Source organism: Papaver somniferum, chromosome 2 (genome assembly GCF_003573695.1).
Source record: "Papaver somniferum cultivar HN1 chromosome 2, ASM357369v1, whole genome shotgun sequence".
NCBI classification, from domain to species: domain Eukaryota; kingdom Viridiplantae; phylum Streptophyta; class Magnoliopsida; order Ranunculales; family Papaveraceae; genus Papaver; species Papaver somniferum.
In genome coordinates, this window is record NC_039359.1 from 17,523,813 (window position 1) to 17,538,973 (window position 15,161).

Here is a 15,161-nt window from a genome sequence, read left to right on the forward strand (position 1 = left end):
TCATGAATCCATAATTCAAGTCTTAAGTGTTTAAATAAACACAATATCGCTTATTAGTTCTTACGACATGCTTGCCATGAACTATCATTATACACGATTCTGGTATTCTGGACCATAGTGTATATTCTTCTATGTAATGTCCAGACATACTTCTCACAAGCTTACATGAACTTACAAGAATAGTTTTGTATAAACAGATAAAGTGTTTGCTTGACTCTCAAGTTATCTTAGCTTGAATCTAAAGCAACCCTAATCTTGTGAGTCTACCAATAGAGAGACTCAAACAACTGAGAAATTAAATCCTTGACACTTATGTGTCCTAGTTATATGATAGAGTCATTCTTTATGAACCTAGTTTCCCTATGAGAAATATAATTAGGTTTATGACTTAAATACTTCACTTAGGGATTCGTGAAGCCAGGTCCGACTATCTTAACTTGATAGTTCGTGTACCCTGATCTTGTTTTTTTTTTGTTATCGAGGTTTTAATTTATCTCTTTCAGGAACGAGATAGATAGAAATCACACAGTTCTATTCTTCTCAGACTTAGTGATTCCTCAAGATAAATATCTAAAACTCTTCTTTAATGATCGATTTAAGATTTTTCTTGAGAGGTGGCTAATAATCCAGGATTCTCAGCTAACTGAGTGTAAGTATTCTGTATTTGTGAGGTTTTCTAGCTTTGTCGTTTGCAAATAGATTTCCTAGCCTTGATTCATTCTAAAGAAAAATCAAATAGGTTTATCTGTCATAGGCATATTGGTATCAAAAGTTTTCAATTAGGCCAAAGCGGCTCTTAGGCTGTAAAGGACGTCAGCTAAGGGAATCAATTCCATAGAGCCTTCTGAGGTTCAAGAAACGTAAGGAGCACATTGCAGCTGAATTTATTTGAGAGTGAATTCAGTGTCAACTACATTCCAGTTCGAAGTCTGATAGTAGGCTAGTGTATGTAGCGGCTTAATACAGTTTGGCGTTCAAATCTGGACAAGGTTTCGGAGTTTTTCTGCATGTGTAGTTTTCCTCGTTAACAAAACTTCTGGTGCCTTGTGTTTTTCCTTTTCTGCATTATATTGTTTTATCTTTATAATAGGATTAACACAAGTAGTACATAAACAATCTTAGTATTATAAGTATATACTAATTGTAATTAATTACGAGACTCGTTCTTGTAGATTTTGTATCTTGAAAGATAGATAACAAGTTTCTTACTTGACAGAATTCAGATTTGACTATGTGGATGCAACTGGATTGATCTTGGATATTTATTTCTGAGATCGTCCAAGGATTCTTCTATACAATTAGGTTCACGGACTTTAGTGTCTTGATTTTCTGATTGTAAAGAGAAAGAGATATAAATTTTATATACATATTTTTTAAGGATATTTAATTAGATCTACTTGCAATTATATTAAGTTTTTTTTCATACAGGTTGCCCAACGAACAAGTTGGTAGCGTACTTGGTACCTTGTCCTTTTCAGTATTAGGTTACGACTTTTGAAGTCTTCACTAAGATAGTCGTGAAGCCCGGCAAGACTATCTTTTACCTGATAGTTCTTGATACATGGAATATTATCTGGATCGTAGTAGTTCTTGTATATTATAAGGCTCGTATCAACTGTTCTACGACCATTCAAGAACTATCTATCATGGAATAAGATTGATAAAAATTAAAAAAAATTCTTCGTCTTAGACTTTTTAATTCCATAAGTTTTATATACATTATGAAAAGACGAGGGTACCCAAATACACCAGAATCTTTCGAATATCAACCTATAAGTCTGATATATACTAAGTGTGATCATCTATGGAAAAGGTCGAGACAGTACGACAACTATGGTATTCACTTTGTGTGATCGTCTATGGATATGAAATCGAGACAATACGACAACAAAGTGATCACTTGATAATAGGTACGGTATTAAACCGAAACTCTATAGGATCAATATCAAGTGACTAGGATTAACGTATGTGTGTAATTTACTTAAGTATAATAACAATCATAATGTGGAAATAAAGTAAATGACACAACAAGATTTTGTTAACGTGGAAACCGCAAATGCATAAAAACTCTGGGGCCTAGTCCAGTTTTTAATACTCTCAGAATTTAGACGCTATAAAAAATCTAATACCAAATCCGTATAGTTGAGACCAAGTAGATTACCCCTAGCTACTTAGTTTCCTCAGTATCCCCGCGCCTTCGATTTCTAGAGTCATGCACGTGAATAGAAAGTCCTTTGTATCTTATTCATAACAACAAAGGAAGAATCTGTTTGGTAACCACTCTAATCAATATTGCTGTAAAGGTATGTGAGTTGTTGACAAAGGCTCTTCCATTTAAACTAATAAACTCCTTTGTCTGGTTAGATCAATCCAAACTTTGATTACCGAAATAACCAATATTTAGATTCACAATCTATCAATATAGATTTCAAAGAGAAAATATAAGGTGATGCCGATCTTGCACAACTAGATGATCAAGTCTATCAAATATAAACACGATTCTAGTTGGATCCCAACCATTCAAGGTTTGTGCACTAAATTCACAAGATACGAAAACTAATAAGAAATCTTCTTCGTCTTCAAATCTTCCATTGTCTTCAATAACCTGCACAACAAAACTTGAATCCTCTTATGATCAATCATACACAGAACGAAGTCTGTTAACAATGGATTATCACAAGATATCTTTAGATCCTAAAATGGTTCTAAAGATCTTGTCGATACTTTGATATAGTTTGAGTGAACCTTATATCAAAAGAGAAGGTTCTCAAGAATAAACAAACTAGGTGCAATCAAAGTTTCAATAATAGTTATTCAATCAAATCAATATTCGAAAACTAAAATAACATTGAAATTATCTAGTTTCCCACCAAAGGTACTCGTAGAGCTCCTTGATCCCACAAAAGTCTTTAAACGAGCGGTCGTAAGAGATTTCTTTTAATTATGGTACTTTCCTCTCTGGATATATATCTCCTCCGTAAACAATAAGAATGAAGTTTTCCTGGCTCTTAAAATAGTTTGCAAGAAATGCAAACTCAAGTATTTATAAACCAAGGTTGTTTGGACAACAAGGAAATTCCAAAATCGAAAATATTCTCAAGATATTAACATTAAAGTACCTAATTTCGGTTTTCCTATTTCCACTTAAATGCCAAACCAAATTTCCGAAAACTCTCATAAAAAACTTCTATTATCTTTGATTTTCAATGATATTATTAGTCAATGTGTTACACTGATAATAGAAGTTTTAATCACTGGAAAATATTTTCCTATTTTAATCACATATGTTTTCCAAAAACTCTCATAAAAAACTTCTATTATCTTTGATTTTCATTCGATTACGAAACAAGTTCGTATATGCACTTCCTTTAAACAAATGTTATAAAACAATGTTTCCTAGGATGAAATCAACACCTATAGCTTACACATAATCAAGTAACTAAATAGAAAGATTATGTAGATGTAGTTCCAAAAGATAAGCGTTTATACTCCGTACTAGTAGATTCCTTGACACTTTGATCATAATGAAATGACCAAGTCTAATCACTAGATATTATATATATATATATACAACTTTGCGTGTTATGTTTTCAATACAATACGACTTGAAAGATACGTTAAAAATGGAAAAAAGTCAAGTCAGTATTACTAACCTCGAGTGGAAGGATGATGTCCTCGTTGCAGTCGTTACTTCTTCTCCTTTTTCAGGTCTTCGAACTAATACTTGTACGTCTCAACATTCCTAGACTTTCTAGTCTAACCTAAACAAAGCAGACTCTAGTATTTAATCAAGCGACTCTATATGATTTTTGGTGCTAAAAAATGACAACCAAACTTGACATACTAACGCTCAGTGGGTTCAACCTAGCTATGATGTAACATATTAGATTAATCTTGTGAGGTAGAATCATTTAGGCATATCTATATATTTTGAAGTGAGTAAGCTATCCTAATTGTTATATTGTGCTTGATATCTTCTTTATCTTTAAAGATACCTCATAAGCAAATAAATTTATATTATCTTGATTGTATATCTTTCTGAAGGAAATCAATGGGCTATCTGTTAAAGGCAGAATATTAAAAGTCTCTATTGCGGATGAAGCAACTCATAGGCTTGTAAAGGACGTCATCCATGGGAATCAAGTACGCAGGGTATTGCGAGATTCAAGAGACGTGAGGATCACGACTGAATCATATCAATTGATAGGGGGGTCGATTTGGTCTCAATAAAATTCAAGTCTGAAGTCTGATAGTAAGCTAATATTTGCAACTTTTTAATACAATGTGGAGTTCAAACTGGACTAGGTCCCGAGATTTTCTACAAAATTGTAGTTTCCTTCTTAACAAAAGTTTTGGTGTCTTGTTTTATTTCTTTTACTCATTATATTGTTTATCTCTATAATTGAAATATCACAAGTAGTACGTTAATCAACCTAGACAATTTTTATCTTAATCGTAAAGAACCTACAAGATTTGTTCTTTTGAGTTCGTGTCTTGAAATATAGATTAAAAGACTTTCTCTTATTGGAAATTTTGGTTCATGTACAGTTCGGGTACTTACTAGGTTGACCTTGTTTTACAATCAGGTACAAGGATGTTTTCTGATGATCTATATTTATTGATTGTAAAAGGAATATTCCATACAAATTCACGAACTAAAAAGTTGGTGGTGTACCAGGTGCCCTCCCCTTCTTAAGTATGACAAGAAAAAAAGGGTGGTTTTCTTTCCTTGAAAATAGACATATCAAAGGCTTAAATATTTAAGAGTGGTCCTTCATCCTTGATGTCCTAAGGAAATTTGGTTTCAATGGGAAGTAATGTCAATTGATTTTTCAGTAGATCGATGCTACTCAGGTGAAAGTGATGTTGAATGGGTTTCCTTGTAAGGATTTTCAACTACATCCAGGGTATCAAGACGATCCCTTATCACCCTACCTGTTATTTTTTTTTGCAACGAAATCTTTCTAAGGAAATTTATTATTTTGAAAATATTAGAAAACTGAGATATATCAAAATTTCTAGGTTAACTTCAAATTCAAAAGCTAATTTAACTCAAACAAGAAATCTTCTTAAAGTAATTGCAGGCTTTGATATTTTCCCAGCCCAGGTGATCAACTTCAACAAGTAATTTTTATATGTCAGTAAAAATATTGAGCTATATTTATTTCGAGCTGATCATGTGTTTTCCAATCTAAGCAAATGGATCTCAAAGAGAAGTATTTGGGCTTACCTCTTTTTTGTATAAGCATAAATAAGAAGGTTCCTTTCTAAGTGGAAGAAGTCCAATCTATCTCAAGATGGTCTGTGATGGTTAAGAATGTACTAAACACAATTTATCATGAGGTGTCCTTCAAATTACCCAACACTACTATAAACAGTCTCAACTCAGTTCCGTCTAAGTTCTAAAGAAATAAAGACTTAAATAAAGGAATGCACCTCATAGCTTGGACAAATATTGGTAAACATAAATAGGATGGAGGTTTGGAATTCAGGGATATCTTCAATGCTTTAACAAAGCTCTTTAAGCCAAATATTCTACTATGTACTAGGTCTAATGACATGTGTAATAACTTGCTGTCGTATAGTTTCCTTATGGTGATGCGTGTAATGTTATACAAAAGTTTGTCTCTTCATGGGATTGAAAGAGTATTGGTTCTGAAATTAATTTCGTTCAAGTAAACAATTGCTGGCATTTGGGAAACAGAGAAGTCATTAGATTTCGGTAGGGCATGCGGATTCTAGACCTTCACTTTCCTTCAACTCCTAACCAAACAACCATCAATCCCTACAACTATGTATATGTTAGTCAGCTACAACGACATATATGGTTGAAATCTGGCTATGATTCACGATTTGTTCACTATTGAGGTTGCACAACTCATTTCTCAGATCAACATTCATCTTCATCAACATGATACCCTAAATTAGACTCTGGAGAAGATTAGACTCCTCGCTGTCAAGTTTACATATAGAAAATTCACCAAGAAAATATTTTGTTTGGAAGTGTATATTACCGATTAGAGAGTGCCTTTGCAGTCACCCAATTGATCTTGGGCTGTCCATTTTGTAATAGTTTTTTGTAATCTGCCTCACATGGTATTTTTTTTACTGCAATTCCTATAAAATAGTATGGTATGCTCCACATGAAAGATTCGGTAATCAACAATTCTCTCTCCACCAGTGAATAGTAAGTTGCTTTAGGAACTTTCAGAATGGTCTCACTATTGCAGATGAAGTTGGAAGGGAAAAAACTATTATTGTTTGGGTTGTTTGGTCTAAAAAAATGCTCAAATACTTTCGAGATAGTCAGGCTAACCCTTAATCTTTAATTGGCAAAATCAATATTTTTATTAAGGAGACAAGTTCTATTGTAAACATTAAAAATCATGGGATCGCTGAGTAGGAAAATCGTGAAAGTTTATAATAGGTTCCTCATAAACCAATAATTCAAACTATGAATGGCATAATTTTTATCGGGGTGTTCATAAAACAAGTGGTAATGGACTAACAATCCGAAATTTTTACAGGTAATTGCAATGAGCTAAATGTTCCTACATCAATGGTGTAAGTTTTGACCAAGTTAAAGGTAAGTTGTTAAATTAGGAAAATGTTTAAAGCTAGAAGATGTGAAATTTAAGAGAGAGCCAAAGTTAATGGTAAAAGATATTACTAAAGGACTATGTAACATTACTTAGAGGTTTTTCTGATTAAAAACAAATAAATAAAATATTTAAAGGGTGCATAATTTCACGAAGAAACTTATCTTTATTTTTCAGCATTTCAAGTATTGGAAAAGCTATTATGTATATTGGAAGAGCTATTATGTGCCAAAAGAGAGAAATACAATTAGCGATATTCTATCCAAAGTAGTTGTGACTGAGAAATTTCTATATCACTCTTCCAAATTGCATTAGTTCCTAACTATTGCATACCAGACACGAATAATGTAATTTCAGTTTAATAGAGTATATGTTTTTTAGATTGTAATCTCAGTAAAATTGGTGGACGAATCGTTCTTTATGAGTATTAAACATAATGTTAAACGACGAATAAAATATACACAAAAAAATCTACTAAATTATCGTAATTGTGGAAATCATAATCTAAATCTCTCAAAATCAAGCATAATATGTGTTCATTCTTTAAATGTAACAGATTCTCGTACACTCCGTTGAACTATTTTTGTTAGTGCTTGCCACAAAGATGAAGGATACCATTGTTTAGGATTTTTGGTGTCGATTTGACCTATTCATAATGTTTAATTGTCTACTAGAACCATACTTTATGGATTTTTGGGTGGTTGATCCATTTTCATTTAAAAATTTCATCACGGAGGATCTCTTTTTGCTTGCATAGCCAAATTTCTTTATGAAGTATCTCTTTATCAGTAGATATTCGATGGAATTATTTGCCTGCACAGCCAAATTTCTTTGAAGTATCTCTTTATCAGTAGATATTGGATGTAGATAAGAACCTTATGGTTAAAAAGGAAAACTGAACTTTAAATCAAAGTGCTCTAGACAAAAAAAAAAGAAAGAATAAATTAGCTAAATCGAGATTCTTCATTTTATCTTCTAGAACTTTGCGAAGAAATTATATAGTGAAAAACACATCTATCGGGTACAAGGCTCCTTTTAACTTTAAACCAAGATTCCATTGTATTATTGGGGTTTTCGGTACATTATTTTTTGGGCAGAGCACTTTGGTTGGTACATGCAAGTCTTCATCATCACTCTTTTAGAAACAAAAACTTTCAATCATTCATTGTGATTTATATGCCAAGTGTCAGTTAAGCGTAAGACCTTTAATTTAGTGAGTGGTGCACACCAGTTATCCTCCTTTCCTACTTCTTCATATATTTTCCGCGATGTGCATTTAACTGTTTTAAGTCCTGTTGTAAGTGCAACCTATCTTTAAGCTAAAATGCTCTTTTTCCAGAAAACGAAAATAATAATATATTTCTTTCTGTTCAACAATTACTCCTTACGAAAAGTGTGACGGAACTATGATGCATTTTAAGTCAATCTTTGGTGTATAAAATTGTTTTCTTTTTCAAAACTAAAGTGATATTAGCCCCACATCTTAATCTATCTTTGACTTAATAATCTTACAAGTTCCAAGTATACGCACAAATAATTCAGAATAAAATAAGCAGCAATTGACAAAAATGGGTTGAAGATTCCTAACATTTGAAAAAGTGAACTTTGTGGATATAATATATTTCGTATTATAAGCGGCCCAGCTTATAACTGCATGATTTCGACCTGAACTAGTTGCAATCGTTCATGTATTCATGCCTAGAAAAATCACTCTAAAAAGAACTAAACATTCTAAAAATTGCATCATCTTAATCAGTTTTATCTGGAGTTTGAATGCGATGGCAAATAAATGAGCTTATTTGAAAGTGATGCTATTGCTATCCATCTAAACTATACATAAATTCATATATATCGGAGAAATACATGGTTCATAATCTTATAGTGATTCAATCCACAACTTTCCTATGAAATTTAAGAAGTACGCAACTTTCCGAATGCATCGCATACCTAATGCAAAAAAAAGGGACAAGACATGTGTCCGGTGTCCCTATGCTCTTGGGAAAGGACGTCAAAAGGCAAACCAACGTATCTTGTGGATTTCCGCATCCGAAAACTTAAGAATGACTCATTCCTAATTGACTCGACTCTGCTTTCTCTTTAGCTTGTGGGACTCCTCCAATGTTGCCGCAAATAATTATTACTCCATAAATAATGTTTTTTTTTTGAAAATAATAAATAATATTCTTATTCTTAGAGTGTGCTATCCACCAAGAGTGATACAAAGGAGTGATATCAGAGATATACAGCTAATTGGGAAGAAAAGTTTGTAGACTCGTCTTCATTAATAAAATTCGTGACAGCCATCCGATTGATCAGTTTATTAATCCAAGGTTCATATACTATCATTCTTCATTTTCTACGAATACTGGTTTCTTCCGCGTGGAGTTACCACTCTTTTCTTATTCACAACTTCTCGGCACCAAATTCAATCAAATTTGAGATTCAAAATCACTATCCGGTACTCGTATAGATGATGACACGGTAATCTGTAGAGTCAGTAGCTCGTTTCATTTCCTTATATTAAGCACCGTCAGGCGTACAAAAAGAAAAGAAAATGACACTTCCGTTGCACATAAAGAATTGAAGCACATACAAGTATTGAAAGGATTTTAAGCTTCCCATAGATTAGACACCAGAATTGCTGATGCGAGAAAATCCAAAAATATGAACTTCAAGAATCTGACAGTTATTTTGCTGATTGGAGATGCCCAACGGCCACTACTTAAAGAAAACTTCGAGACCAGAGAAGGTAACATGAGCACCCCATGAAAAAGGAAGACCTATGCCTATAAGAATCCAAGGCGGGGATGACCGTTACATTACAAATGTACTACAGATCTTGAAAATCTGACTTTAGCAAGCAGAACTTTGGATCGGAACGCCAGTCAGTCAGAGCTGATACATGTTTGACATGTGTACGCACATGTTTCAGAAGACTTTTGGTTTGGCCCAGTAGCCTTATACTCTCCGGTCTCCATTTTGGAAGGAACCATTTTTTTTTTTTTTTTTTTTTTGGGACCATGATTTTTTTGAGGGGACCATGATTTGATTAGACCACCTTTCCTATAATTATAAGGGGTATCCTAAAAGGTGGAGATGACTAGTTTAGCTTTTTATCTAACTAAAATTATAACTAATCTAAAACTTCTTCTTCCTCTGTTCTACAATTTTTCTTTTTCTCTTCGTCATCAATTTATGATCATCTAAACCTGATCTTATACAAATCTAATCAAAATCATCAAATTTTCATCGTCGATTAATCAATCTTTTATAAACAAACCTATCCATAAGTATTTTCCCACAAACCCATTACTTCTAATTCGTTTTTGATTGAAATTTTGAGCCGTAGTCATCAAAATATGTTGAATTTGGAGGTTACAATAGTAAGTTCGGTTAGGATAATTTTGAAAAAGACCCTAGTTTTACAACCGAACTTTTAAAAATGAAGAACACCTCGACTAAGATTTTTTTTTTTTTTTTTGCCTAACCGAAAACCTGAGTTCGGTTAAGTCGCAAAAATAATTTCAAAACCGAACTCTTCTCTATATAGCCAAATGTTAAGTTCGGTTTAATCGCAGAAAAAAAATCCTAACCGAACTTTACTCTCGAAACCTATAATGTTCGGTTAACTCGCAAAAATAATTTCAAAACCGAACTCTTCTCTATATAGCCAAATGTTGAGTTCGATTTAATCGCAAAAAAAAATATTTGGTGAACTTACCGAACTCTGTTGTTTAAAGTTCGGTTACAACGTGGTCGAGTCGACTGAACCGAACAAAACTCTGTAAACTCAAGCATAGTAGTTCGGTTACATTTGATTTTTCATCAGCTAGCCGAACAAACAAAAACTCCATTAAAGCTCTGGTTCGAGTGCCTGTAATTTTGGATTTATTAACCGAACTGCATCTACAGAAAGTTCGGTTACATGTTCTTCATATAATATAACCGAACTTTGTTGACCTGGTTGAAATTTTTTTGTTACAATTTTGATTTTGAAGATATTTTAGGCCATTTATAGCAACATTCACTAAGTTACAAGCATACTTCGGTACCCAAAGGATGTTTTTTCTCCATATTCACCCATCTCAAAATAATTTTTTTCTCCATCTTCTTCTTCTACTATCACTTTAGTCACTCAATAATTCTACTTCTTTTAAAAAAAACAATTTATTAATTTAACCTTAATCAATGATTAATCACACTAACTAATCATTATAAAAAAAACTCAGGAGGATAATTTTGTTATTAATATAAATATTTAGATAAGGGGCGACCTAGAATTACTTCTAATGCCTTACCCAAAATAAAACAATGGTCCTCAAAAAAAGGCTGGTCCCAAAAAACCGTTCTTTGACTCCAAGCCTTCTTTTTTCTTTTGACATAACCAGGCCTTCTTTTTCTTTTTGTTCTCTACTTGTTATATACACTTGTATTGCTTCCTTCGATCAAAAGTGAAAAATCACAGACTACAGTACAGAAACTAGATCATTAGGGAGAGTGAACAGTTTAGTTCATGCCTTCCGTTGGCCATTGGTTTCTAAAAGTTTATACAGAAAAGAAAAGAAAAAAGAACAATAGAGATGCTCAAAGTTTCCTTGGAGGTGGTTGGGATGTAGATAACAAGGGAGGGCAATGGTTTTTCTGGTTAGGTCTCGAAGAAACGAAGTTCCACCATGGCTTCTCTTTGTTTTGTGGAATACCACGCAACAGCTTTCGCTGATCCAAGAACTTTTAATGCATATTCAAACGCAAATATAGTATCATCTATACGAGCACCATAGCTCTCTCTACTTTTTATGTCCAATGCAACTTTTGAATCCATCCGGAAGCTGAACTCCCCAAATATCTGCACAATACATTAAAACCAAAAAGAAGTAAGAAAACTGGGGGTTCAAGGAAACTTTTAATAAGTACATCCATTTTCTCTACAAGTTTCTATTAGGAAACTAGGGTTCAAGGAAGCTTATACCTGTTGCTGGAGAGAAACTGTGATATCAGGGCAAATTGCCTGCACTGCTTGCATATCTAATGGTTTTGAGTTGTAAAGATCGCGTGCCAGATTCACAGACCCAGTCAGAAATTTGGAACCCGAGGGGAAATCCAGACGAGCATGTAGTCGCGTAAGGTCCAAGCAAAGCCTTTGAAAGTTCCCATGCTGAGCAGTACAAGAAATGGTTGCAAATAGATCTGCTAAAATGGCTGATTTGTTATCAGGACCACCACGAAAACTTATGCCACCAACGCTATGAGGCTCATCTTCTCCTTGTGATCCCACTGGGTTACCTCCATGAGATGCAGTAATCACCGTACCTACCAGTTGCATAATCAGTAATTTTCACAAAAGTTAGATTTGGATAGAGATTTATCATAACTTCAAGTTACTAGTGACAAGTTCATTTGTTAAATAAATTCAACTAAATGAATAGCCAAATTTAACTATGTAAGAGCATCCGTATCACTGGAGATTCTAATAAGAACCACTCTAAGATGTCTATAGAGCTGCTTGACACCAGAATTGACATCATTCAAAACTCAAAGTTCATGGGCCAAGTTATCTTTACAGCTTACCGATACATCCTGATGCTGAGATATGAGGATCAGAGAGAAATACATCAAAAGGTTGCACCATCTTCAGCTTGCCAGCTTTGCTTCTCCATACATCAACATTCTTCTTGAATGACAAGGCAGTCTTAACAGATAACCCAGGGAGTAGAACTTGTGGTATTTGATCAATTTGATTACCTTCAAATTGCTTGGGAGATCCACTATTATGGTGTACACATAAGTGACAACTAGTGCCAGAATTTGAAGCAACAGACGCAAAATCAACTTCCATCAGAAACGGCACATCCCAGTAGGTACCGTGCTTATCAACAAAAAGACCAGGCCATACTGCCTCTGCAGTTAAATTATGCTGCAGAAACAGAAAGAGCATAAAGAATTAAGCTCTACCCACAAGATGTCTGAAGGAAGAGATGGGAACAACATACACATGGATAGAAATTGAATGAACCAATAACAACCAGGCTCTATAAGTTTAGTGATGCCCAATGAATGTCATATAATACTCATAGATGCATACATACTACATTGCATAGAGCTTAACAGCAAATATTAGACATGGAGAACTGAACACACTTACCTTGTGGTGAAAAACTGCCTTATTTCGTCGAGACTTCTTATCACCACCACTTAATTCTGAACTCAAAAGCAACGTATCATCTGGTCCGATTGAGATCTCCGAGCACAGCCCAAGAGCATATAACGATTTGTCACAAAAATGTTTCCCTAAGTTCTTACGCCAAGAGGAGTCCTGTGGTTGCTGTTTTGAAATCTCCTTCATAGACGCTACTAATTTTTGTACATTGAACTGACCTAACATAGTGGCAAACCTGCATAGCTTTAAACAAAGATTATCATTTAAAATCAACTTTAGTGTGATGGAGATTTTTTCACCTTATTTTTGAGCTGGTCAAAAATAAGGTGGGTTTTGATAAGAAACAAAAAATCTCGAGCACTGATTAAACTTCAAACGCTAATGACTTGATATATTTCTAAAGGAATACGATTTGTGGACAGGTTGTTGGATAGCCTCGATCTTGACTGTAGGGTGTGCAACCATGAAGCCCAACACTCACATGTATTTAAGATCTCATTCCTTAAATGCCTCTTGGTCTCCCATAATTTGGCACATATAGCACCATTCTTGCCAACAGAAGGACATTTCAAGACATAAAATTCACCTTTCAAACTGAATGACTGCTAATCAATTTCCAAACTAGACGTTCGGCGCCAATATCTTTACTTAGTGAACGAGATTCCTTACTGAGTTCTAGCTAACAAATCAGTGAATAACACTCTAACCTAACAAACAAAAATGCTATATCCCGAGTGCAAAGTTACTCTATCAAAGGTATTTCAAAACCAGTTATCACTAACAAGCTTCTAACCTAAATGTATTCCTTGTAGAGTCACTTTTGCTTATCCAATTCTGACTAACCAATAACATTCTAACTTCATAAACAAAAGAATCACAATTATACTTAACCACACTGATAATTTTAGATGATAATTTTAAATATGAATGAAACATCAACATATTCAACAGCAAATGGGGATTCGTTGTTTACCAATTTTCTCCTAAAGGAAGATTAAGAACGCGTTGAAGTGTAAACCCATTTCCCCCTTTATCCAAATCACCAGAATAAGATGGAACAAAAGGCATTGCCATGAAACGTTGCATAAAATCAATTTGTTTAGGTCTTGATAATTTAGTTCCTCTTGATAAACCTAATGGAATAGTTGTATCTCCAGGAATTGGTCTAGCTAATCCATCGACTGTTATTGGTGTTGATATATCAAGATCCCAGAATGCTCCATCCATTGCCCATCTGAGTTTCTTCATTTTCTTAGGGTTTTTGGCGTCTTTGGATTTGACGCCTAAAACCCTAAAGGGAAATTATTTTTGAAGAATTGAGTTTCACTCACTTGACATGAACAGCGAAATGAACAAGGAATATCTTATTTTTTCTTGATAATGAAGAATATATGTTGCCGAATGGATACGAGCCACTCTACTTGTCCTTCTTGCTCGCGGTGGTTTATCCGTATTTTTGATACTCCCAACGTTTCCTCTTTCGCAAAAGAGATATGATCACCTTTTGAGGCTAAATTGAAAAAATGATACTCTCTCGGTCCCACTATTTAGTTATAAAGTAGATCAATTAATAGTGAGACGGAGGAAGTAGTATTTATTTCACATAAACAAAAAAATAACAAAAATGAAAAAATAAATAAATGAAAGTATCGATTTTTTTTGACACGGAGAGAATATTAGGTTTTTATATTCTCGATTTCGTGTAAATTATAAGTATTTTGGGTGATCTATAGATTAAGGTTGTTGTGACTGTCGTATCATTTTCGTTTTCACAGTGACATTCTAACCCATCATTTTCGTTGCTATTTGCAACATTAAGAAAATATTAGGATGTGTGATTCAACTTATACAAGATTTATGGAACCTGTGTAAAGAATAAGAATGTGAAGAATGTCTTTAAGGGTCAATAACTTTAACATCTAACTTGAAAAGACAACGGTAAATACAGGAAATTAAGATGGAAGGATAATCGTAAAATCTACAATGCAAGTGATAAAATAATGGGAGGATAAAATTGTTACAAAGATAGCAGTTGTTGAAGGTATATGAAACCTATCTGATGAGTTCTTACAAGAGAATAAGATTTTCAATTTGATTTCGAAATCCGATAGCCGTTTCCGATAATCCGGAATCCGATAGGAATTTTTCCGACATAACGGTTATCGAAGGTTCGAATCGGAAAGTTATCGAAATATTTTGGATTATTGTAACGGAACCGGTAGTATATAAGGGTGAATATCCTTCATACCTATAGTGTTTCTCTCGTTAGTCATTCTTTTTCATATTTTCTTCTCTTTGACAGAAACAAAGAAAGAAAAAAATTCACCTATGAATCTTCTTCTTCTTGTTCTTCCTCCAGACTCAAATCATATATTTTCCGTCTGATTTAATTCGTCTCCTCATCT

At 33.8% G+C, this 15,161-nt stretch overlaps 1 protein-coding gene across 3 annotated transcripts; it reads right to left on the reverse strand.

Annotated features, from left to right (window-relative positions):
- Positions 1-10,919: 10,919 nt before the first annotated feature.
- Positions 10,920-14,182, reverse strand: LOC113347042 (protein TRIGALACTOSYLDIACYLGLYCEROL 4, chloroplastic-like). 3 transcript variants are annotated; one of them, XM_026590620.1, is made up of 5 exons: positions 13,730-14,182; positions 12,742-12,991; positions 12,168-12,522; positions 11,569-11,909; positions 10,920-11,445 (listed from the first exon to the last, which is right to left on the reverse strand). In XM_026590620.1, exons 1-5 carry the CDS (start codon positions 14,002-14,004, stop codon positions 11,245-11,247), a joined length of 1,422 nt encoding a protein of 473 aa, XP_026446405.1. In that variant the 5' UTR covers positions 14,005-14,182; the 3' UTR covers positions 10,920-11,244. The 3 variants fall into 3 exon arrangements, with proteins under 3 accessions (XP_026446405.1, XP_026446406.1, XP_026446407.1); XM_026590621.1 differs by having other exon boundaries at positions 12,168-12,513; positions 13,730-14,180; XM_026590622.1 differs by having other exon boundaries at positions 12,742-12,999; positions 13,730-13,852.
- Positions 14,183-15,161: the final 979 nt, after the last annotated feature.